General features: G+C 34.4%; 1 protein-coding gene across 1 annotated transcript; it reads right to left on the bottom strand.

Annotated features, from left to right (window-relative positions):
• Positions 1 to 24: 24 nt before the first annotated feature.
• Positions 25 to 27,708, bottom strand: LOC116118250 (protein MON2 homolog). Its single transcript, XM_031404212.1, has 24 exons — positions 27,653 to 27,708; positions 27,388 to 27,468; positions 26,856 to 27,042; positions 26,435 to 26,686; positions 26,217 to 26,348; positions 26,075 to 26,127; positions 25,877 to 25,925; positions 25,669 to 25,727; positions 24,784 to 24,923; positions 24,505 to 24,686; positions 24,101 to 24,229; positions 23,903 to 23,988; positions 23,769 to 23,773; positions 5,046 to 5,156; positions 4,823 to 4,935; positions 4,509 to 4,632; positions 4,117 to 4,238; positions 3,261 to 3,447; positions 2,943 to 3,171; positions 2,088 to 2,412; positions 1,859 to 1,998; positions 1,303 to 1,427; positions 989 to 1,193; positions 25 to 308 (listed from the first exon to the last, which is right to left on the bottom strand). The coding sequence occupies exons 4-24, from the start codon at positions 26,567 to 26,569 to the stop codon at positions 200 to 202; spliced, it is 2,760 nt and encodes a 919-aa protein (XP_031260072.1). The 5' UTR covers positions 26,570 to 26,686; positions 26,856 to 27,042; positions 27,388 to 27,468; positions 27,653 to 27,708; the 3' UTR covers positions 25 to 199.
• Between the last annotated feature and the right edge of the window lie 54 nt (positions 27,709 to 27,762).

Raw genomic sequence — 27,762 nt, 5'->3', positions numbered from 1 at the left:
GAATCAAAATTGGCACGCACTCGTAATTCACGAATTTGTCACCCCGAAGTAATTTATGAATACAACAGAATACTTTTTCCTAAAATGTACAAACTAATAAATAATAATAGAACACCAAAATATGGAGGACGGACAAAATTCCTCACCTTAACCTTTTATAAACAACAATACCGAGGATACAACTTGGTGAAAGCAGTCGTCAAGAAGCGTTCTTCTGTACACCAACAGCCGTGCTAACCTTTTCAAGTGCCAATTCTCTGCCGACAAGTCTAAGTACAACTTGCACTAGCTCTCTTACTCTAGCTTCCCTGTCTCACAAGGATCAGAGTATAAATATATATCAAGAAAGCATAGTCTCACATCACTTCTTCGATAATTTGTATTTATTGAGAAATTGCCTAGTACAACTTATAGGTGAATTTTGAGTCAGGCAAACTACTTTTTTTCTTTATCAAAAGACAAAAAAAGAAAAAGAACCCACTTGCTCTGTCTCCTTCAACATAGTTCAATGGGTAATATGAATCCATGTCTTCCTTTCAAATAATTACTTAATACAAATTTTGAGAAAATCTAGTTCATTAAATTTCGCTACCTATACTTTCTGTTTCACATTTACAAAAGTTACTCGACACATAATTTGTCTTAGTCGTAGTAGTAAAAACAAATATCTTTCTTTGATACATACACTAAGGGGCCTTACTACACTCTCCCCTTCCCAATGCAAATGACCATATTCTTAAGCATGGCATGATAACAAAGATTTGAGCAGTACAGATGTTAAACTCATACTAAAATAACATTGATTCTTCTACTATGACTATGAAAATTATATGTTTTAGTGAGACTCGAGAAAACCCTCCAGGAATAGGCAGAATCAATCAAAGAAATGACTCTCAGGGTCTGTCAACCATTACAATAATGCATATGATATTCTGTTCTATATAACAAAGAGTAATGCAATTATTTGTCAGAAATGTTATCAACTGACCTTGATACAACGAGCTCACAAAAGGAGGGAAATAGAACTAGCAAATGTGGACATATGTCTTCGTTCTCTTCCACTCCTAGACCACCTTTCAACAAGGGATGTAAAGGCAGGATAGATGCAGTATCCAAATGAATTTTTAAGCGAGCCAATTCCTGAAGGACATAAATTATTTCTTCAAGCCTTGCCGCCGGTAGTTGACGTTCACCTGCAGGAGTAGGCAGGGAGATAATAAATGATATCATTGGAGCTGAAATGAACTTAAAGATTACATCAATATATTGATGATTTATTTGTAGAATACAAAAACCACATACCCAAGTCATTCTCATCAGCTAGAAATTTGTTTAAGATGTATTCACATCTACTCATTAGTACCATTATTGAGATTTTGCTGACTTCAGCTCTTGTCAAGTTCCAATCATTAGCTTCATCGTCGAAACTGAAAACAAATCAACAATATGTCAAATCTTCGGAATAATTACATTGTGTGTATAGTTGTTTGTAGGAAACTAAAGATGTGAATTCATTACAGAAGTATGCACATTAGGACATTCAAAAAGCATGAAAGATGATTGCATGTTCACACATATTTAATCATATTCTCCATGTGAACTTAAGAGTTGGTACATGAACATAATTCCTAGTTTTAGCATTATTTACAACTACTTATACTAGTTGCATCTCTCCTGATAGCTAAAACATTAGTAGCAATAGTTGCCCTCAGGTTTCCTTGAAATAGATAAGAATTTGGTCATGTTATCCTCACTCTTGCCATACAAAAAAATAGTAATCATAGGGTACACCATTATAAATGTTAGGACTAGGAATGTGTGGATTTGGATCCAAGTCACAACATGCAATTTTAGTTACCTGCTCAAGGAAAATAACTTCTGTAAGCATGTCAAGGAAAATTTGCTACAATGGACAGGCATAACTTCCACGGTCTCAATAGGCAAAGAGCATGTCCGTGATGCACATCGGTCTATGGTGGAAACAAGCCTTTGCAGAATCTGTAATTATTAACGCAATTAGAAAAATAATAAAATGGATAGTTATGGGGCAAGAGACACTAGTTTAGTCAGATTAGTAGATGGCTTACATCAAAAGGTGCATCAATTGGTGACTTGAGAACCTTATCACCCAGAATGTCTAATATGGACATCTCCAGGGATTCATCAGCCTTAAGAGCCTCAGCAGAGAGAGAATTGGAAGGAAGAGCACGGCCACAATGACCCACCAAGAATATTTCATAGACATCTGCAATTTCTTTCCAAACACACAATCTTGCTGGTCTACTAACTTTTAAGTCTTGTCCACAGTTGACAGTGAATTTACAAACATCATTCACAAGAATACAGTTGAAGCCTTCAACAGCCAATCTCCACAATGAACTATCTGGATTGTCTCTTCTTGTTGTCATACACCTAGATAATTAGCTTGACCATGTCACTAAATGGTGTAAATAGTTTCAAAGTCTTATAATAAGAATGCACTGATGATAATCATGTGCATCATAACTCTGTTTTTCCTCTTGATTACCTAAAATCAAAGTCTATTGTACATTAAACTGTCCACAATACATTATATACAATGCGGTAATTGCTATCAAGGACAGAAGCTCTCATCATTCATCCACAACCTATCCACTAGATAACTATATGTTCCACCACACATGAAAAAATAATACATGCTGTTTCTAAAAGATGTCAGACAACCCACCCCCTTGCCCCGTCCTGTGGGGTTGGTTAATTCTTACTGTATGTGAACTGCAGCATATAACTAATTCTTTCCAGAATCTTAACCACATGCCAAATAGAACATTTTGAGCATTTTCCCAAATAATCACCCTACTAATATGCGAAATATTTTCATACCTTCTCAGAAGCTGATTATATTATAGACATTATAGTTGCAATGGACATATTTTACCCTCAAAGAATGGACTAATCCATACCTTCCAAGGCTTTGAACAATTTCTGGAAATATGATACACTTTTCAACTGCAGGGGCCCGTAGGAAAAGATCAACCAGCACAGGAATAAGCTTTTCTGCAAACAAGTGGCTTCGAATGCCTTCCATTGCAGTTGAAGTCAATTCAGAACTCCTACATGAAGCTTGAGCATTGTTTGGGGAGATTTGAGCATTACCATTAGGTGCATCATACTTTGTCCTCGCATGAACATCTATAGAAACAGTATAAAAATATCAAGTTTCACACGTTTTGAAGGTAAAACCAGAAGTTGAGTGAACATATACAAAGGCATTTGTATACCTGGAATATTGTCACCAGTGCCAGGTTGCTCTGCCTCATTTTCCTTATTTTGAAGAGGAGAATCAGATTTTGGAAGATATTGCAAAAGTTCCCTAAGAAGGACGAGCCACATTGAAGAAAGTTGCTCGGTTGGACTTAGAAGAGGAAAAATTTCTAGTATAGTACGTAGTACTGGTGGAACATTTCCCTATAGAAAAGAAACAGAAATTATGTGAATGAACTTAATCTATACAGATTGTCAAACAAGTTTCCTTAACCCAAAAAGAGGAGAAGGAAAAGATGAAGACACGGATTTTATTTCCATAAAATAATCATTATCACAATTTCTCTTATCTTAAAAATAATTATCATGATTGCAGTGCAGTTTCAACAGGAAAAACAAAACGTAAACCTTCCATAATTCTGGCAAAGATGTATAATAATCTCATTACCTCAAAAACTATAATACAAAAGGAGTGAAATGAGTGTTTATGAAAACTTAGTAGGCCCCCAGCAATTCCAAGGAAATTAAGCTAATGTGCAACAGCTCTTATTTCAATAAAGGCTGTCAGTTCATGCTTATCAACCACCTTTGCCCGCATATATTTGTTAAATTCGACATCGTTTGGGTATTCCTTAAATAAACTAAGCTAACTATTAAAAAAAATGTCATATGCTTTCTCTGTTTTTATGTATAAAGCATAAAAATTCTCAATTAAGTATCTAGTAATGGTTGGTAATTAAGAAAATGGAAAATAAGCAGTGGTCAGTACCAAATGTAGATTTCTATTTTTGTTTTTTTGTTTTTTTTTTTTTTTTAAGGAAAAAAAAAAGAAATTAGAAAGGCAAAAGAAAGGTAGTTTGATTTTTAACTTACAAATTCAGTTTCATAATTTTCGTTGGTTATCATTGTCTGCTTGACAGCCAAATCAATGATTGCTAGCAACTGTGTGTACATGTTATTATCAAACATCCTTTGAGCTTGTACATATAGTTCTCCTGGCAGTTCAAACAGAAACAAAAAAAACATAATTATGCCATGAAAGAGGTTCAAAAAAGCAGTACTATACTCAACAATGTTGATTAGTGTTTCATCAATTACATCATAGACTGACCAAGGAATGTGATAAATGTCAACTTCCACCAATTATAACAAGATATGGAATATTGCTATCCAAATCCCAGTTTCACCGTATTAACATAATCATGTTTAATATGTAGAGCCACTTGAAACCTCCTAAACTGACCTATCTTGAAATAATACATTACCTAGATCATGCAAAATCTCCTGCTTCACCTTGGTAGCTGTATTATCGCTGCAGTATGGTGACTTCTGAAGAGCAAACTCATAAACACCAAGTACTGAATTGAGGTAAGCCATTGGCAAATTTCCCTGATGCATTAAAATTATTTTACAAGTTAGAAAATATCTAATGAACTAAACATGTTAAGTATTGATTAAAGGTAATCCAATGAGTTTACTGCAATAAGCAATTTAAGTAGTCTACGTGTAATCAAACACATATTACTCTGGCAGAGAAAAATCAGCTATTATTCTAGTCAAGGCAAGGTGTGGAGATTACCTTGGCAGAATGAGAAAGAACAGTTGTCTGTAGACAATTTATTGCCGCAAGAGAAACTTCTTTACTACCATTTACAATGCTTTTTTTAACAAAAAGAAGTAAAGATTCCCATCCTGCACCAAGTACATTAAATGATGTAAGTAGAGATTGATGAGAAAAATAAATGATATAATTGATGGAAGAAAAAAAGCTTAGACACATCGATATTCAATTTAAGGCCTACCTGACCAGAAGTTGTCTAAGTTTCTAAGAAAAGGAAAGAAAGACCGTAACAAACGTGCTATTCCACCAAGGACGAGGACAAGTGTCTCATCCCACTGTTTCTGAGCAGTGTGATGTATTTTTACTCTTTATTAACTATGAAAAGATTTGTATAATTATGGTTTACTCTTTTTTTTTTAGACCTGAATTTTTATTTACAAGATATATATAATTTCTTTAAAATTAAAATTTGTTGATTTATCTATCAATAATATAACATATATATTAACATTTACATATACACAAACAATATATTTATAAGAATAATATTATTTTCTCAACTTATCTAACAATATAACGTTAAAAATACAAATTCTAAAAAAAATTAAGATCAGTAAAAGTCAACAGTGATGGAAACCAATCAGATGTTGCTTGTGATACTGTAGTTGAATCTAGTGGAACCATAAAAAGAAAAAAGAAAAAGAGACAGAATTTATGGATGGTGACAAACTTCAATGAACATAAATTTTTATTTTTTTTTTTTTTTTTGTATTATCGTAATAATATATTATTAAAGGATAACTATGGTTTTTTTTTTGTTAAATGAGAGGTGTGAAGGGTGGTAGGTGAGATTGTTGAAAAGGTAATAAGAGGGGATATTATAATTTATTATAAATATGGACCTTTAATTTAAATCATCCCACTAGAAATATTTTTGATTTATTCCTTTACACAACATTTTCTTAACTAAGCCTTTGGTAATATTTGATATTTGATAAATCTAGAGACCTTGTCAAGAGATGGGCTTTCTTTACAATAGATTGGATCTTGGGTCCAAAGGATATAGCCACATAGTGGAAATTAGGCCCATCAACTATTAACATTAATAAAGATTAGCTTACAACCAAATCTTACAAACTTTTTCTATAATCTTGATGTGATAGCTAAGATAGGTTTTAAGTGTAGTATTGCTTTTAACAATTTGAATTTTTTTTTTTTTAGTTGACGACTTTCCACCCAAATAATAGTTTAATGGCACTTTCCACCTACAGACTTTTAGAAACCACTTTATCACCTAAATTATATTCTAATGACGAACAAAGAGCAAACTAAGTCTAGGCTATTGGGCTTTTGAAGAGGGAAAGTCAATGAGTCTTTGGGTAGTAGAAAGTTAGATTTTGGTGTTGGGATTGAACAAACTTTAACTTGGGAAGGTGGTTGGGCAAACCTTAATCGTTCGATTGCCGGCAATTAGTGGGGCAGTGGGATAGGGCTTGAAGGGTTTTGGTGAGGGATGATCGGCGACAGAATGGTGGTGGTGTGGGGTCACAACGATACCGGAATCGGAAACGGACTATAAATTTGAGTAGTAAAATGGTAATTTAAAAGTCTATGAGTAGAAAAGTGTCATTAAGTATTATTTGGGTGAGAAAAAATCGCTTACTCCTTTTTTTTTCTTTTTTTAAGAATGGAAAATTAGGTGCTTCTATTTTATAGTCTTATGGAGACAAGATGTTTAGAATATTATTATTTTTTTATGTAATATTATTAAAGAAAAACATTCATACAAGAATTAATTGTCACTAAGAATAAGAGAACAATCAATAACTTATACAAACACAAACACATTTCTAGCAAGTACAGAAACCAATAATATATATAACAGTACGAAATATAACAAAAAGAAAAAAAAAAAAAAGCATTAGTAAATTAACTAAATTATCACCTATAAGAGAATAATAATATAATCATACATTCATCTTAATGTTAAGATATTGATATGATAACATTATCGAATCAATATGAATAACAATTTTTTAATTAAGATCTAAAATTCTTTAAAGTTCTATAGGAGTTGAAATTGGGTTTAATAATGTGGGTATATTAAATGGGCCTGACCCAACTACAAAACATATCTAATTTTTTTTTTTTTTTTTTTCATATTATTCTCTCATTTTCCTCACTTTTTTTCTTATTCTCTCAAACAATTGAAATTGCTAAAAATTCCAAAGATCTATTAGATATGGTAATGCCCCATATTAATTACCCAAGTTTGTCGTAACGTTAATTTACTAAAAAAGTTTGAAAATGACAATTACCCATTTCCGTGAAGAACTATTAGTGAAATCCGTTAGAAGAAGGGAAATATGATAAACTTTTATTCAGCCGAAAAATCTAACAATTTAAAATTCTTGTCCATGGAATCTCAATTCTGAGGCGCTCTCAGCTTTCCTGGCCGTTCCTAGCAATAGCCAAACCTTCTTCACTTCTTAGGTAAGAGTTCTTTTTAACAGGATGAAAAAAAAAAAAAAAAATTGTGTGTTTTAGGAGTTAACCTTGTTATTATGAAATCGTGTTTCTTTATTCTGAGAGTATGTAGTTTAATAACCATATTTAGATCCTTTTTTGGGTTCATGTTTTCACTCAAAGGAGGATCTTTAACAGGATTTCCTTCGCATTCAAGTTCTTGTGCAGATCTTGTTACTCTTTTCAAGTCCAATACTTGCATATTTTCGGTTGGGCGGGGAAAAGGCCCTTGTTGATGTGACCAGAAGAACCTCAACCGAAGATAGATAAGGGTCCATACATCTAGCAATACTAAAAGTTTTTTTCTTTTTTTCTTTTTTTTTTCAGGGACTTGTAATCAATCATCAACCTTGTGTCTGCGTGACATTTAGTGATCAGTAAATTTCAATAAATCAATTTAATTTTTTTTGTGGATTTTTGGGCCCATGAATCGTGAATATCAATGTCAAAAAAACTTTGTTGCCAAGTACATCTAAATAATTGCACCTCAGCCAGACCAGTTTGTCCATATTAACCCATAGTTGCTGACATTACAAAACAATCCGAGTCTCTTAGATAATATATTGGTACAATATTAGTACATTTGTACTTGGTTTAGGTTTGGGGAAGTTGACGATTACCATTGAGGAATGTTCTAAAATGAGATGAGTACAGGGTTCTTTCCAAATCTTAATCTGGTTTTACCTGAGACTGTCTACGGGTTTAAATATATTCCTGCTTTGTTGGAATACATTAGTCGTAACAGTTCTGGTAAATGGTAGCTACGCTGAATTGGGCGCTGCTGATTACTAATTTTGAACAATGGATACCTAGATCATCACAACTTGCACGCTTTTTACACTTCCGTGACATTATAGATAATTCAAAGTACATCCATGAAGGGTTTGGCAGAAACCAGAACCATTGTTTTAAAAACCGATCAGATCGACGATCCAAGCGTGGACCGGGACCTGGGCCTTCTCCGGGTTGGGTCACTCTTTTAATTGTTTGAAGTTTAAATATAACAATATACCCCTGATTATTACATCAGTCCCTGAAGGTTTCAAATCTAGCAAACACACTCTCTGGCCAAATACAAATCGGCAATGATCTCCCTTTTCCAGCGACCTTCACCTCCCTTACTGTCGGAAACCACCTTCTGAGTTCGACTTCTCCGAAGCTGTCACGCTTCATCTCCAACCGTCGCATGACGTTTCGTCGTCTACCTGCTGCGTGATTTTTCTTCCATTTCCCGGCATCGATCAGCCTTCTCCGGCATCGACAGGCTTCCTAGCCACTGACCTACCTTCTCCCAAGTCCTGGTATTCACGAAGATCCAGTCATCTCACCGAAAAAGCCACGCTGGACCATTGACTTCCACCACCGATCTGCCATTCTCCGACGATGCCTTACTTGCTAACTGCCGATTCACCTCCCCATCATCCGATCTACCCCTGGTGTGTGCTACTTCCCAATCGATCGCCGATTTGCATTGACCAGGGTTGTTTGCTAGATTTCAAACTATATGGTTGATGTTATTTATCAGAGGTGTTTTTATAGATTTTAAACCTGTCAAACTATCGATTCAACCGACGGTCCAATGGTTGGACCGGTTGAACCGGACCGACCATCAGAACGGGTTACCCTCGGTCCAGTTTTTAAAACAATGACCAGAACTCAGTACTCAATGGCGAAGCAAATCTGAACTTCAAACTTGTTTTATCAATTCATAAAGTTCTGTGCAATATTCAACAGTAAAAATTCAAAGATGTCTTTCATTGTAAATTAATGGGCATTCTACATGTTTTTACACAAGTGTGGCATTAGAAGAATCAAAATTGGCACGCACTCGTAATCACGAATTTGTCACCGAAGTAATTTATGAATACAACAGAATACTTTTTCCTAAATGTACAAACTAATAAATAAAATAGAACACCAAAATATGGAGGACGGACAAAATTCCTACCTTAACCTTTTATAAACAACAATACCGAGGATACAACTTGGTGAAAGCAGTCGTCAAGAAGCGTTCTTCTGTCATCAACAGCGCTGCTAACCTTTTCAAGTGCCAATTCTGCCGACAAGTCTAAGTACAACTTGCACTAGCTCTCTTACTCTAGCTTCCCTGTCTCACAAGGATCAGAGTATAAATATATATCAAGAAAGCATAGTCTCAATCAATTCTTCGATAATTTGTATTATTGGAAATTGCTAATACAACTTATAGGTGAATTTGAGTCAGGCAAACTACTTTTTCTTTATCAAAAGACAAAAAAAAGAAAAGAACCCACTTGCTCTGTCTCTTCAACATAGTTCAATGGGTAATATGATCCATGTCTCTTTCAAATAATTACTTAATACAAATTTGAGAAAATCTAGTTCATAAATTTCGCTACCCATACTTCTGTTCACATTTACAAAAGTACTCGACACATAATTGTCTTGTAGTAGTAAAAACAAATATCTTTCTTTGATACATACTAAGGGGCCTTACTACACTTCTCCCTTCCCAATGCAAATGACCATATTCTAAGCATGGCATGATAACAAGATTTGAGCAGTACAGATGTTAGACTCCTACTAAAATAACATTGATTCTTCTACTATGACTATGAAAATTATATGTTTAGTGAGACTCGAGAAACCCTCCAGGAATAGGCAGAATCAATCAAAGAAAGACTCTCAGGGTCTGTCAACCATTACAATAATGCATATGATATTCTGTTCTATATAACAAAGAGTAATGCAATATTTGTCAGAAAGTATCAACTGACCTTGATCAACAGTCACAAAAGGAGGGAAATAGAACTAGCAATGTGGACATATGTCTTCGTTCTCTTCCACTCCTAGACCACCTTTCAACAAGGGATGTAAAGCAGGAGATGCAGTATCCAAATGAATTTTAAGCGAGCCAATTCCTGAAGGACAAATTATTTCTTCAAGCCTTGCCGCCGGTAGTGACGTTCACCTGCAGGAGTAGGCAGGGAGATAATAAATGATATCATTGGAGCTGAAATGAACTTAAAGATTACATCAATATATTGATGATTTATTGTGAATACAAAAACCACATACCCAAGTCTCTCATCAGCTAGAAATTTGTTTAAGATGTATTCACATCTACTCATTAGTACCATTATTGAGATTTTGCTGACTTCAGCTCTTGTCAAGTTCCAATCATTAGCTTCATCGTCGAAACTGAAACAAATCACCATATGTCAAATCATCGGAATAATTACATTGTGTGTATAGTTGTTTGTAGAAAACTAAAGATGTGAATTCATTACAGAAGTATGCACATTAGGCATTCAAAAAGCATGAAAGATGATTGCATGTTCACACATATTTAATCATATTCTCATGTGAACTTAAAAGAGTTGTACATAAACATAATTCCTAGTTTTAGCATTATTTACAACTACTTATACTAGTGCATCTCTCCTGATAGCTAAAACATTAGTAGCAGTAGTTGCCCTCAGGTTTCCTTGAAATAGATAAGAATTTGGTCATGTTATCCTCACTCTTGCCATACAAAAAAATAGTAATCATAGGGTACACCATTATAAATGTTAGGACTAGGAATGTGTGGATTTGGATCAAGTCACAAAATGCAATTTTAGTTACCTGCTCAAGGAAAATAACTTCTGAAGCATGTCAAGGAAAATTGCTACAATGGACGGCATAAATTCCACGGTCTCAATAGGCAAAGAGCATGTCGTGATGCACAAGTCATGGTGGAAACAGCCTTTGCAGATCTGTAATTATTAACCAATTAGAAAAATAATAAATGGATAGTTATGGGGCAAGAGACACTAGTTTAGTCAGATTAGAGATGGCTTACATCAAAAGGTGCATCAATTGGTGACTTGAGAACCTTATCACCCAGAATGTCTAATATGGACATCTCCAGGGATTCATCAGCTTAAGAGCCTCAGCAGAGAGAGAATTGGAAGGAAGAGCACGGCCACAATGACCCACCAAGAATATTTCATAGACATCTGCAATTCTTTCCAAACACACAATCTTGCTGGTCTACTAACTTTTAAGTCTTGTCCACAGTTGACAGCGAATTTACAAACATCATTCACAAGAAACAGTTGAAGCCTTAACGGCCAATCTCCACAATGAACTATTGGAGTCTCTTCTTGTTGTCATACACCTAGATAATTAGCTTGACCATGTCCCTAAATGGTGTAAATAGTTCAAAGTCTTATAATAAGAATGCACTGATGATAATCATGCATCATAACTCTGTTTTTCCTCTTGATTACCTAAAATCAAAGTCTATATACATTAAACTGTCCACAATACATTATATACAATGCGGTAATGCTATCAAGGACAGAAGCTCTCATCATCATCCACAACCTATCCACTAGATTAAACTAGATGTTCCCCACAATGAAACATAATAACCGAAAATCAATGTGATTCTGCATGATCTTCTGAATTCAATATTTATTGATTTCACATTTGTTATTGAGTTCTGATGTTTTTATACTTGGAATCTTTTTTCTCTCTTTCTCTTGGAAGTTTATATATTGCCTTCACCCATATATATATATATATCAGTACTTGCATAATTGCATTGATTGAAGAAACCCTTTTGGGTATATATTTTTGTAAAATGAATATATATTATGTCAATTATATATTATTTTAACTTTATGATATTGTCTAACAATAGTGGTTAATTCATTTTTCAATTATAGGTATTTATACTAACTAAACTTAAAATGCTCCTCCTTTGTCATTTTCAGGAAGAGCAGCAATCGTTGGAGATCAACCTTCCTATCCCGTAAGTTTCTGGGATTCAGTGCATGGTTTGGCTGTGGTAGGAGGCATGCATAGGTAAAACTTTTATTTTTTTTGCTTTTGTTTCATGATTATACATATTTTTTTCTTGTCATAGTTACCTTAAAAAATACTTATTAAATTGAACATTTTCTAGAGGCAGGGGGAAATTGTGGTTTTCATCGAACACAGGCCTACTGCAGTCCTACTGGTGGATAGTGATTTTGATTGGTGGATTGTATATGTACTCCTAAGAATGTTATTTGTATATATTCAGAACTGTTTTTTGATTTTGTAAGGTAATAGACTTTTTGTAATGCTCGGAACTGTCATGGTTAATTCAACATTGGATGTTAATATGAAATGTTGTACGCAGGCAGATTGTTGTAAAAAAGGGGAACTTGGCTCGATCAAACACGGATAAATGGTGGTTTGATCGAGCTCGAGTCTCAATTTTGAGGCTCGTCAGGCTCGAGCTCGAACTCGAGCTCGACATTGTTGTAAACGAGCCGAGCTCGATAATTCAAAAGCTCGGCTCGTTTACACCCCTATTTCTCCCCAGTGTGGCGAGTAGATCATTCTCTTCCATTTTGTCCATCTCTCCATGAGTAGACCATGTCACATGGTCAAATTCTTGTATTGTTTTCCTTAGTATGTCTATTTTGGTGCATTCTTTCCCAACTGTAATCTAAGCCTGGTAATCAAAATGCTTCTTCACTATATTATTGTTATAAATTTTCCCGGCAAGAATGGTCCTGCCAAGTCCTCCTTCGCCCACAACTACAACCACTGAACGGTTGGATGTTCCACTTACCAACAAACCAATCAATTGTTCTCTGATAGATTCGATGCCCACAACTTCATCGCCTTGGATGAAAAAGGAACCAACTCGAGAGTCGTGCAATATAACATCTCCTTGATCTATGTGCCTCAAGTTATAGTGTTCTGCTCCTCTCTGTATATCAGCAAGTGATGATTTGATATCTTTAATCTTAGATGAAATTTCATGACACACCTTAAGTTCCTTCATGAAGCAACACATTTTACGAAGGAAACCAGTGAGACCTTTGCCATCATGCTCATGATGCTTTGCCTTATTAAGTACATACTCATCTATGACGTCTTCAATGTGATAAGCTTCTTCTCTTACTTGTTTTACCCAAGTACTCATGCCACCTCCATTGCTTTCTCCTTCTTCTTCGGCTGCTGCCCTTGTATCTGCATCCTTGAGGAAAGATCTGATGATCTCCAATTCTCTTTTGATGCTTTCAACTTCTTTCTTTACACTTCTTAACAACTTGGTTTCTTGGACAAGCAAGGAACCCAAGTATAGAAAAGTTCACTGTAAACTCTGCCATATCTCATATCTCACTTATTTTTCTTGTTACTCACTGCATTGATATCAAATGTTTCTAAAATTTATGTTTCGCTATTAATAGGGAAATCACAATATGATTTATTAAATTTATTTAAAATTTTCTATCAATATATGAATTTTTTTTCTTCATATTATCAAGGTTTGCTTAATAAAATTTTAAAAAAGCATGTATCCCTATGTCCTAAACTAAAAACACAATTAATAATCTAATCCAGCATAAATTAATAACTAGCTAATCTATTTCTACAATACTTATAATAGAATGCATTCAGTAACTAACTTGCAGTCAGTTTTGCAACAAATTAATTGTAAAATATCTTATTCAAAACTACAATGATTTTGTTATGAAATTCATATAACTACCAAAGAAACTAACTTTAATTGATTAGATGATATTTGAATGTGATCTAAGAAAATAGAACCTGGTTCTTCTTTGTTTATAGAAGCCTGTCAATTCAATAAAAATAAAAATAAAAAGTTAAAACTTAATTACATTTTCAGAATAAAAGAAAAGATAACAAACAAACAAAAAAATTTTGCAGAAACACAGAAAACTGGCACCTTCAAAATTGTCTGAGCCACCAACAAAATTCAACTATCAGCTGTTTAACTTAGAATTGTAGCTGAGACAAGAAGTCAAATTGTTAAAGTTTACAAAAAGGAGAAAAATGAGATTTTATTAAATAAAATTTGTTCATACCATTCTTTGAATTGAACCGGGCATGAAAGCTACTCAACTGAGTCCTGGAGGCCTTATCTTCTCTTTTCTAGTTTTAGTTTCATAATCTTCTAGACACACTCTAAACTTGGCAACCTTTTAGAGACCTCCTTTTTTTTTTTTTTTTTTTTTTTTATATATATGACCTAACAATCTCTAGATATTTATAATTTTAATTAACTCTAATGACTTCAATTATTACAAAGCAAAGTGCTAAGAGTCAAAAATAGGTATCCTTCTCATCAATAAAATGTCGTTTCATTAATTCCGTTGTTAATGATTATTTTTGGTGTGTCCATTTCAAGATGTTGGATCTTCATGATCTTGTTAATTGTTTTATGAAGGAGTGGAGTGTTTGCAATGTATTTTTACTCTTTATTAACTATGAAAAGATTTGTATAATTATGGTTTTACTCTTTTTATTTTTAGACCTGATATTTTTATTTACAAGAATATATATAATTTCTTTAAAATTAAATATTTGTTGATTTTATCTATCAATAATATAACATATATATTAACATTTACATATACACAACAATATATTTATAAGAATTAAGTATTTATTTTCTCAACTTATCTAACATAATATAACGTTAAAAATACAAATTCATAAAAAAAATTAAGATCAGTAAAAGTCAACAGTGATGGAAACCAATCAGATGTTGCTTGTGATACTGTAGTTGAATCTAGTGGTAACCATAAAAAGAAAAAAGAAAAAGAGACAGAATTTATGGATGGTGACAAACTTCAATGAACATATAATTTTTATTTTTTTTTTTTTTTTTTGTTGATTATCGTAATAAATATATTATTAAAGGATAACTCATGGTTTTTTTTTTTGTTTAAATGAGAGGTGTGAAGGGTGGTAGGTGAGATTGTTGAAAAGGTAATAAGAGGTGATATTATAATTTTATTATAAATCATTGGATTCCTTTAATTTAAATCATCCCACTAGAAAATATTTTTGATTTTATTCCTTTACACAACATTTTCTTAACTAAGCCTTTGGTAATATTTGCATATTTGATAAATCTAGAGACCTTGTCAAGAGATGGGCTTTCTTTACAATAGATTGGATCTTGGGTCCAAAGGATATAGCCCACATAGTGGAAATTAGGCCCATCAACTATTTAACAATTAATAAAGATTAGCTTACAACCAAATCTTACAAACTTTTTCTTATAATCTTGATGTGATAGCTAAGATAGCGTTTTAAGTGTAGTATTGCCTTTTAACAATTTGAATTTTTTTTTTTTTAGTTGACGACTTTTTCCCACCCAAATAATAGTTTAATGGCACTTTCCCACCTACAGACTTTTAGAATACCACTTTACTACCTAAATTTATATTCTAATGACGAACAAAGAGCAAACTAAGTCTAGGCTATTGGGGCTTTTGAAGAGGGAAAGTCAATGAGTCTTTGGGTAGTAGAAAGTTAGATTTTGGTTGTTGGGATTGAACAAACTTTAACTTGGGAAGGGTGGTTGGGCAAACCTTAATCGTTCGATTGCCGGCAATTAGTCGGGTCAGTGGGAATAGGGCTTGAAGGGTTTTGGTGAGTGATGATCGGCGAACAGAATGGTGGTGGTGTGGGGTCACAACGATACCGGAATCGGAAACGGACTATAAATTTGAGTAGTAAAATGGTAATTTAAAAGTCTATGAGTAGAAAAGTGTCATTAAGCTATTATTTGGGTGAGAAAAAATCGCTTACTCCTTTTTCTTTTTCTTTTTTTAAGAATGGAAAATTATGGTGCTTCTATTTTATAGTCTTATGGCAGACAAGATGTTTAGAATATTATTATTTTTTATGTAATATTATTAAAGAAAAACATTCATACAAGAATTAATTGTCACTAAGAATAAGAGAACACAATCACATAACTTATACAAACACAAACACATTTTCTAGCAAGTACAGAAACCAATAATATATATAACAGTACGAAATATAACAAAAAGAAAAAAAAAAAAAAGCATTAGTAAATTAACTAAATTATCACCTATAAGAGAATAAATTAATATTAATCATACCATTTCATCTTAATGTTAAGATATTGATATGATAACATTATCGAATCAATATGAATAACAATTATTTTAATTATAGATCTAAAATTCTTTTAAAGTTACTATAGGAGTTGAAATTGGGTTTAAATAATGTGGGCTATATTAAATGGGCCTGACCCAACTACAAAACATATCTAATTTTTTTTTTTTTTTTTTTTCATATTATTCTCTCATTTTTCCTCACTTTTTTTCTTATTCTCTCACACCAAACATTGAAATTGCTACATAAAATTCCAAAGATCTATTAATGATATGGTAATGCCCCATATTAATTACTCAAAGTTTGTCGTAACGTTAATTTACTACTAAAAAAGTTTGAAAATGACAATTACCCACTTTCCGTGAAGAACTATTAGTGAAATCCGTTAGAAGAAGGAAAATATGGTAAACTTTTATTCAGCCGAAAAATCTTAACAATTTAAAATTCTTGTCCATGGAATCATATTTCTGAGTCGCTCTCAGCTTTTCCTGGCCGTTCCTAGCAATAGCCAAACCTTCTTCACTTCTTAGGTAAGAGTTTCTTTAACAGGATGAAAAAAAAAAAAAAAAATTGTGTGTTTTAGGAGTTAACCTTGTTATTATGAAATCGTGTTTCTTTATTCTGAGAGTATGTAGTTTAATAATCCATATTTAGATCCTTTTTTGGGTTCATGTTGTTCACTCAAATGGAGGATTCTTTAACAGGATTTCCTTCGCATTCAAGTTCTTGTGCAGATCTTGTTACTCTTTTCAAGTCAAATACTTGCATATTTTCTGGTTGGGGCGGGGAAAAGGCCCTTGTTGATGTGACCAGAAGAACCTCAACCGAAGATAGATAAGGTTCCATACATCTTAGCAATACTAAAAAGTTTTTTTCTTTTTTTCTTTTTTTTTTTCAGGGACTTTGTAATCAATCATCAACCTTGTGTCTGCGTGACATTGTTATTGATCAGTAAATTTCAATAAATCAATTTAATTTTTTTTGTTGGATTTTTTGCGGCCCATGAATCGTGAATATCAATGTCAAAAAACTTTGTTGCCAAGTACATCTAAATAATTGCACCTCAGCCAGACCAGTTTGTCCATATTAACCCATAGTTGCTGACATTACAAAACAATCCGAGTCTCTTAGATAATATATTGGTACAATATTAGTAACATTTGTACTTGGTTTAGGTTTGGGGAAGTTGACGATTACCATTGAGGAATGTTCTAAAATGAGATGAGTACAGGGTTCTTTCCAAATCTTAATCTGGTTTTTACCTGAGACTGTCTACGGGTTTAAATATTATTCCTGCATTTGTTGGAATACATTAGTCGTAACAGTTCCTGGTAAATGATAGCTACGCCTGAATTGGGCGCTGCCTGATTATCTAATTTTGAACAATGGATGATACCTAGATCATCACAACTTGCACGCTTTTTACACTTCCGTGACATTTATAGATAATTCAACAAGTACATCCATGAAGGGCTTTGGCAGAAACCAGAACCATTGTTTTAAAAACCGGATCAGATCGACCGATCCAATCGGTTGGACCGGGACCTGGAGCCTTCTCCGGGTTGGGTCACTCTTTTTAATTGTTTGAAGTTTAAAATATAACAAATATACCCCTGATTATTACCATCAGTCCCTGAAGGTTTCAAATCTAGCAAACACACTCTCTGGCCAAATACAAATCGGCAATGATCTCCCCTTTTCCAGCGACCTTCCACCTTCCCTTACTGTCGGAAACCACCTTCTGAGTTCTGACTTTCTCCGACGCTGTCACGCTTCATCTCCAACCGTCGCATGACGTTTCGTCGTCTACCTTCGCTGCGTGATTTTTCTTCCATTTCCCGGCATCGATCAGCCTTCTCCGGCATCGACAGGCTTCCTCAGCCACTGACCTACCTTCTCCCAAGCTCCCTTGCCGTCATTCACGAAGATCCAGTCATCTCACCGAAGAAAGCCACTGCGACCATTGACTTCCACCACCGATCTGCCATTCTCCGACGATGCCTCTACTTGCTAACTGCCGATTCACCCTCCCCATCATCCGATCTACCCTCCCTGGTGTGTCGCCGCTACTCTCCCAATCGATCGCCGATTTGCATTTGACCAGGGTTGTGTTTGCTAGATTTCAAACCTATATGGTCTGATGTTATTTATCAGAGGTGTTTTTATTAGATTTTAAACCTGTCAAACTATCGATTCAACCGACGGTCCAACTGGTTGGACCGGTTGAACCGTGACCCGACCATCAGAACGGGTTACCCTCCGGTCCAGTTTTTAAAACAATGACCAGAACTCAGTACTTCAATGGCGAAGCAAATCTGAACTTCAAACTTGTTTTATCAATTCATAAAGTTCTGTGCAATATTCAACAGTAAAAATTCAAGAATGTCTTTCATTGTAAATTAATGGCCATTTTCTACATGTTTTTACACCCAAGTGTGGAGTTAGAAGAATCAAAATTGGCGCACACTCGTAATTCACGAATTTGTCACCCCGAAGAAATTTATGAATACAACAGAATACTTTTTCCTAAAATGTACAAACTAATAAATAATAATAGAACACCAAGATATGGAGGACGGACAAAATTCCTCACCTTAAACTTTTATAAACAACAATACCGAGGATACAACTTGGTGAAAGCAGTCGTCAAGAAGCGTTCTTCTGTACACCAACAGCCGTGCTAACCTTTTCAAGTGCCAATTCTCTGCCGACAAGTCTAAGTACAACTTGCACTAGCTCTCTTACTCTAGCTTCCCTGTCTCACAAGGATCAGAGTATAAATATATATCAAGAAAGCATAGTCTCACATCACTTCTTCGATAATTTGTATTTATTGAGAAATTGCCTAGTACAACTTATAGGTGAATTTTGAGTCAGGCAAACTACTTTTTTTCTTTATCAAAAGACAAAAAAAGAAAAAGAACCCACTTGCTCTGTCTCCTTCAACATAGTTCAATGGGTAATATGAATCCATGTCTTCCTTTCAAATAATTACTTAATACAAATTTTGAGAAAATCTAGTTCATTAAATTTCGCTACCTATACTTTCTGTTTCACATTTACAAAAGTTACTCGACACATAATTTGTCTTAGTCGTAGTAGTAAAAACAAATATCTTTCTTTGATACATACACTAAGGGGCCTTACTACACTCTCCCCTTCCCAATGCAAATGACCATATTCTTAAGCATGGCATGATAACAAAGATTTGAGCAGTACAGATGTTAAACTCATACTAAAATAACATTGATTCTTCTACTATGACTATGAAAATTATATGTTTTAGTGAGACTCGAGAAAACCCTCCAGGAATAGGCAGAATCAATCAAAGAAATGACTCTCAGGGTCTGTCAACCATTACAATATTGCATATGATATTCTGTTCTATATAACAAAGAGTAATGCAATTATTTGTCAGAAATGTTATCAACTGACCTTGATACAACGAGCTCACAAAAGGAGGGAAATAGAACTAGCAAATGTGGACATTTGTCTTTGTTCTCTTCCACTCCTAGACCACCTTTCAACAAGGGATGTAAAGGCAGGATAGATGCAGTATCCAAATGAATTTTTAAGCGAGCCAATTCCTGAAGGACATAAATTATTTCTTCAAGCCTTGCCGCCGGTAGTTGACGTTCACCTGCAGGAGTAGGCAGGGAGATAATAAATGATATCATTGGAGCTGAAATGAACTTAAAGATTACATCAATATATTGATGATTTATTTGTAGAATACAAAAACCACATACCAAGTCATTCTCATCAGCTAGAAATTTGTTTAAGATGTATTCACATCTACTCATTAGTACCATTATTGAGATTTTGCTGACTTCAGCTCTTGTCAAGTTCCAATCATTGCTTCATCGTCGAAACTGAAAACAAATCACCAATATGTCAAATCATCGGAATAATTACTTGTGTGTATAGTTGTTTGTAGAAACTAAAGATGTGAATTCATTACAGAAGTATGCACATTAGGAACATTCAAAAAGCATGAAAGATGATTGCATGTTCACACTATTTAATCATATTCTCCATGTGAACTTAAAAGAGTTGATACTAAACATAATTCCTAGTTTTAGCATTATTTACAACTTATACTAGTTGCATCCTTCCTGATAGCTAAAACATTAGTCAGTAGTTGCCCTCAGGTTTCCTTGAATAGATAAGAATGGTCCTGTTATCCTCACTCTTGCCATACAAAAAAATAGTAATCATAGGGTACACCATTATAAATGTTAGGACTAGGAATGTGTGGATTTGGATCCAAGTCACAAAATGCAATTTTAGTTACCTGCTCAAGGAAAAAACTTCTGTAAGCATGTCAAGGAAAATTTGCTACAATGGACAGGCATAACTTCCACGGTCTCAATAGGCAAAGAGCTGTTCGTGATGCACAAGGTCTATGGTGGAAACAAGCCTTTGCAGAATCTGTAATATTAACACAATAGAAAATAATAAAATGGATAGTTATGGGGCAAGAGACTAGTTTAGTCAGATTAGTAGATGGCTTACATCAAAAGGTGCATCAATTGGTGACTTGAGAACCTTATCACCCAGAATGTCTAATATGGACATCTCCAGGGATTCATCAGCCTTAAGAGCCTCAGCGAGAGAGAGAATTGGAAGGAAGAGCACGGCCACAATGACCCACCAAGAATATTCATAGACATCTGCAATTTCTTCCAAACACACAATCTTGCTGGTCTACTAACTTTTAAGTCTGTCCACAGTTGACAGCGAATTTACAAACATCATTCACAAGAATACAGTTGAAGCCTTCAACGGCCAATCTCCACAATGAACTATCTGGATTGTCTCTTCTTGTTGTCATACACCTAGATAATAGCTTGACCATGTCACTAAATGGTGTAAATAGTTTCAAAGTCTTATAATAAGAATGCACTGATGATATCTGGATCCTAAATCTGTTTTCCCTCTGATTACCTAAAATCAAAGTCTATTATACATTAAACTGTCCACAATACATTATATACAATGCGGTAATTGCTATCAAGGACAGAAGCTCTCATCATTCATCCAAACTATCCACTAGATAACTATATGTTCCACCACAAATGAAAAAATAATACATGCTGTTTCTAAAAGATGTCAGAAAACCACCCCCTTGCCCCGTCCGTGGGGTTGGTTAATTCTTACTGTATGTGAAATGCAGATATAACTAATTCTTTCAGAATCACAACCACATGCCAAACATAACATTTTGATCATTATCCCAAATAATCACCCTACTAATATGCGAAATATTTTCATACCTTCTCAGAAGCTGATTATATTATAGACATATAGTTGCAATGGAATATTTTACCCTCAGAGAATGGACTAATCCATACCTTCCAGGCTTTGAACAATTTCTGGAAATATGATACACTTCAACTGCAGGGGCCGTAGGAAAAGATCAACCAGACAGGAATAAGCTTTTCTGCAAACAAGTGGCTTCGAATGCCTTCCATTGCGTTGAAGTCAATTCAGAACTCCTACATGAAGCTTGAGCATTGTTTGGGGAGATTTGAGCATTACCATTGGTGCATCATACTTTGTCCTGCATGAACATCTATAGACAGTATAAAAATATCAAGTTTCACACGTTTTGAAGGTAAAACCAGAAGTTGAGTGAACATATACAAAGGCATTTGTATACCTGGAATATTGTCACCAGTGCCAGGTTGCTCTGCCTCATTTTCTTATTTTGAAGAGGGAATCAGATTTTGGAAGATATTGCAGAAGTTCCCTAAGAAGGACAAGCCACATTGAAGAAAGTTGCTCGGTTGGACTTAGAAGAGGAAAAATTTCAGTTAAGTACGTAGTACTGGTGGAACATTTCCCTATAGAAAAGAAAAAGAAATATGTGAATGAATTAATTATACAAGATTGTCAAACAAGTTTCCTTAACCCAAAAAGAGGAGAAGGAAAAGATGAAGACACGGATTTTATTTCCATAAAATAATCATTATCACAATTTCTCTATCTTAAATAATTACATGATTGCAGTGCAGTTTCAACAGGAAAAACAAAACGTAAACCTTCCATAATTCTGGCAAAGATATTTAATGATCTCATTACCTCAAAAACTATAATACAAAAGGAGTGAAATGAGTGTTTATGAAACTTAGTAGGCCCCCAGCAATTCCAAGGAAATTAAGCTATATGTGCAACAGCTTTATTTCAATAAAGGCTGTCAGTTCATGCTTATCAACCACCTTTGCCGCATATATTTGTTTAATTGACATCGTTTGGGTATTCCTTAGATAAACAAGCTAACTACTAAAAAAAATGTCATATGCTTTCTCTGGTTTTATGTATAAAGCATAAAAATTCTCAATTAAGTATCTAGTAATGGTTGGTAATTAAGAAAATGGAAAATAAGCAGTGGTCGGTACCAAATGTTGATTTCTATTTTTGTTTTTTTTTTTTAATATTAGAAAGGCAAAAGAAAGGTAGTTTGATTTTAACTTACAAATTCGTTTCATAATTTTCGTGGTTATCATTGTCTGCTTGACAGCCAAATCAATGATTGCTAGCAACGTGTGTACATGTTATTATCAAACATCCTTTGAGCTTGTACATATAGTTCTCCTGGCAGTTCAAACAGAAACAAAAAAAACATAATTATGCCATGAAAGAGGTTCAAAAAAGCAGTACTATACTCAAAAATGTTGATTAGTGTTTCATCAATTACATCATAGACTGACCAAGGAATGTGATAAATGTCAACTTCCAGCGATTAAACCAGATATGGATATTGCTATCCAAATCCAGTTTCACCGTATTAACATAATCATGTTTAATTGTAGAGCCACTTAAACTCCTAAACTGAACTATCTTGAAATAATACATTACCTAGATCATGCAAAATCTCCTGCTTCACTTGGTAGCGTATTACGCTGCAGTATGGTGACTTCTGAAGAGCAAACTCAAAACACCAAGTACTGAATTGAGGTAAGCCATTGGCAAATTTCCTGATGCATAAAATTATTTTACAAGTTAGAAAATATCTAATGAACTAAACAGTTAAGTATTGATTAAGGTAATCCAATGAGCTTACTGCAATAAGCAATTTAAGTAGTCTGCATGTAATCAAACAGGTATTACTCGGCAGAGAAAAAAAACGCTATATTCTAGTCAAGGCAAGGTGTGGAGATTACCTTGGCAGAATGAGAAAGAACAGTTGTCTGTAGACAATTTATTGCCGCAAGAGAAACTTCTTTACTACCATTTCAATGCTTTTTTTAACAAAAAGAAGTAAAGATTCCCATCCGCACCAAGTACATTAAATGATGTAAGTAGAGATTGATGAGGAAAATAAATGATATAATTGTGGAAGAAAAAAGCTTAGACACATCGATATTCAATTTAAGGCCTACCTGACCAGAAGTTGTCTAAGTTTCTAAGAAAAGGAAAGAAAGAACGACCGTAACAAAACCGTGACGTCACACACCCCTTACACCAAGGACGAGGACAAGTGTCTCATCCCACTGTTTCTGAGCAGTGTTACGGCTGTAATCAAATAATGAAAATAAGAATTCTTGTACAATAAAAATATTAGTGAATCTGATAAAGGAATTAAAATTTCAGACATCTCATTTTACCAAAAAAAAAAAAAAAAAAAAGAGGGAGAAGAACCACCTATGGTGTATAAGCATGTGAACCGCTTTTCCTCCCCGAGTCCCGAGTTCTTTCCCTTGCCATTCATCTTTTGAAGAGGTTGCAGCCTACATGTACACAGTTCAAAGCCCATCAAAAGAAGCAAAAAAAAAATAAAATAAAATAAAAAAAAATAAAAAAATAAAGCCACTTGATGCATATATTACTAGTTTACTTTACCATATGTGAAGCACGACCTAACGTAGGAAAGACATAATTCCAAAGACAGTCCTCCCACATGCTTTTTGAGAGCTTTTGCCCATGACTTCCCAGAGTTTGAAAAAGTGTTCTGATGGCTGAATTCCTGACCTGAATCATAGAATACATGGAGTTAGTATTCTACCCTGCTTGATGGAGGGCTCCAAAAATATAAGGTGAAAAGTAATACAGAATCAAAAGTGGTTCTCTACGGAAGCAATCACAAAACTTACTAGCACTGTATCTAATGATATCTTCACCAATAATAAGAAACAAGAATAATTATATCATCAAAATTTTATGAACAAGCAACAATGTGTTATTTATTTAAATGTCCACTAGAATCATCTTGTTGTAATAAACTTCTGAAAGTAATGCTATCATACCTCTGGCCTCTCATCAGCACCAAGCTTCTGAAGTAATGAGAAAACAGAGAATAGCAACTTGTCGCAGTCCACTACACTTATTGGGGGAGTTTGGTCATTCACTTTATTGTGTATGTTAAATGTCTGCTCTTCCCTCTTTTCACCATCCATCTGTTTTGGAGTAGAAACCAAATCGAGATTTTCTGCAGTGTCGTAGTAGAGAATTAAACTTAATTGTAACTTGTCAGAGTTCACTATGAAGGCATCTAAGAGCTAACAGTTTTACAGTGGCAAGTTAACCTGCTTCCTTTTCCTCTGATGCCCCATTAAGAAGCCCCTTCGCAATAAAATCAGTTGTAGTCCACAACAGACCTACTGCCGTCAAGCTTATATTCAACTCAGTCTTTTGAGCACTGTATGCTCCAGTAACATCCACACATCTGCAAGTTTCATCTCATTAATGGTATGATCTAACAGTGGGAAGTGGTCAAAATAGTTGTTCATGTTGCAATGATTAAGATTTATTGAATATCATGGATACTGTTAAAAGAGTTAGTTATCAAGGTCGTATCAGTTTAACATTATCTTGAACTGTATAAAAATGAGTTCTCACCCACAATCAGCTTTGTTTGATCTAGGCAAAACTATATTTCTCTGGTAAAATTAGACAGGACACTAACTGCACAAGATGCATTTATTTTCTTTTGATTCATGCAAGCTAACTTCAAAAGATTAAAAAATACACAAACGTTTATAAATTCAGAACATTGTATGTTTTGCATCATAATTGCAAGCAAGAGATATTATTTTCAAATTCCTCTGTTCCATTAATTAAATATAACATGGAGCAAGATAAGCTTGTGTTTAGATCCATGTGATAAGCACTTTAATTAAATTCAACTGTGCATGTAAGGGGTGCGTTGGAGTTCAAATATTACTGTCAGGTCTTTCCTATAAGCTTTACTAAATGAAAGCCATTAGGCATATAAATGGATGGAGACATTTATGCAATAGACAGATTGATAGAGACAGAAAAACTATACAGCAGGGGTACTAAAAAGTACATCCATTATACATACAAAACACAATATAAACTTAAAAAGTACATCCATTATACATACAAAACATAATGTCAGGAAACATAATAATACGGGTACTCAAAAGCTGCTATATCTGAGATCTTACACATGGAGGCAGTCTGCAGGTATACCGGAAAGACCATCATTCATGATGACACGAAGGCTCTACAGCAGAACAGTTAGGTCAGATTAGATTTACAAAACAGACCCAACCACTATATATATATAGATATCACCATAAAAGAGAGAGAGAGAAGAAGGAGAAAGGGTAAATTCTGTATTTCCAGAGAAAATCTCAGTAAGGTCTTACTGACCTGGAATCCCAAGGTGACAAGGTCCTTCTCCGATGCATCCGCAACAGACCTAAAAGAAAGAAAAGAAACAAGGAGACTCAAAAAAAATAAAAATAAAAATAAAAAAAATAAGAAAATACACCATAGGTAGTCATCCCTCAACCTCCCCACTCTTACAAGCAAAAACCTGTGAAAAATATAATCATGTGAATGACAAACCTCAACATTTCAAGTATATTTGACCAACTATAGTGCAATTTTTCTCCACATCTCTGCAGGGAAAAAGGAGAAGAAATAATGTAAGTGCAGGTTGAGAATCAAGAGATTAAAATGAAATTTATATACAATCAGTGCATATTACCTCCAAAATATGCAGAAGAATTTTCAAGGTTCCAGCTCGGACATCAGTGCTTTGAGTAGAAAAATAAAGAACCCTTAGTGGAGATATAACAGCACACTCAAGCGATCTCAACTCTGCCTGCATCGTTTCAACCTACAGAAAGAGAGAGAGCAGAATCAACACCTACTGTCTAAAGAATATGGGGCCTTCCATCCACAAAAAAAGGTGAAAGTTCTCACTTCTTTAGAGGGGCCATGAGATAGCGCATTATTCTGGAACTGTTCCGAACCTAACACTGCACATATCGATTGATCTAGTGCATCAAGTGCTATATTTCGTAAATGGTGACTAGAATTATCAGCAAGCTGCATCATTTTACTCTGACGTCAAGAAAAATTAAATGGCACTAGCATTTTGCATAATAGTATAAATATAGATTATGATCACCTCAAGAAAGTGGCCAACAACTTCATCCCACAAAGGCTCTACCCCTGCAATAGGAGGATTGCAGAATGAAGCAAACAAGAAAATATTAACTCAGACCATAACAAGCTTATATGACATTATACCAAACCTATATATAATAATAACATATAAAAATACTAAATTTAATACAATTATATTTCAATAAACTTCTGCACAATCAATGACACAACATACTGTGAAGATTATTGACAAGGACAGATATCATTCTGTCCACTGAAAAGCTGATGCTTCCAATTTTTTGAGTTGATGTTGGTCCAAAACTACTTGAAGTTGAAACCATGCATTGATGTGACAGCTGCCGTAGTGCAGAGAGTAGGGCTTTAACTGCAGATATGTGCATCAATGCTGAGCTCTCAAACAGCTTCACAGACCAACAAAAAACACTAAGGTTAGAACGTTATGCTCATATTGGAGTATAACACATGCAATTTTTATAGCAAAAAAAATAAAGTGCCTTTATGTTGTAAAGAACAGGAAGCATGCAAATGATGCAGAAACGCATTTGGAAAGTTCTTTGACAAGTTAATTCTGAGAAAGGTTCTGAAAACCATGAATTTCCAAACATTATAGTGAACAATTTCTTCCTAACAGAAGGGACCAACACAGGGAAAACATTATATTGAGCTTCATTCTGAAAGGATTTGCACAAACATAGAACAGCTTCTACTTGTTCGTTACCAAACAAAACTAAAACTACTTATACTACCTGAGAATTCAAAGAAGAGAGAATATTGAAGTCGCTGTAGTGGCCCGAAGATTCCCGTGTAAGCTTCGCTGTGGAGACTTCCTATAGATATAAAAACACTATAATTGTAGACTTTTATGACAATACTATCCAAAAGCCTGTTTAGTCATTTGTATGTTTACATATAACATGCATAAAATCTTTACAAGGGAATCATCATTCTAGTAAGGATAGATTTAATCCAACCTGCAGAACACTCTTTTGGGAAGCTGTTTCTAGAAATTACCTGTGTGGTGGCATGAGGAGAATGGATAGCTCGGTCCAGAGCAGCCAAGGTTTCCAGTACCTATGTTTATTTGCAATAACAATTTTAAGTGCTGAACTTTGTCTACTTTA

Source organism: Pistacia vera, unplaced genomic scaffold, assembly GCF_008641045.1.
Source record: "Pistacia vera cultivar Batoury unplaced genomic scaffold, PisVer_v2 Contig84, whole genome shotgun sequence".
NCBI lineage: Eukaryota > Viridiplantae > Streptophyta > Magnoliopsida > Sapindales > Anacardiaceae > Pistacia > Pistacia vera.
The sequence above is the reverse complement of the archived record's forward strand: the minus strand, read 5'-3'. Positions and strand labels throughout refer to the sequence as shown.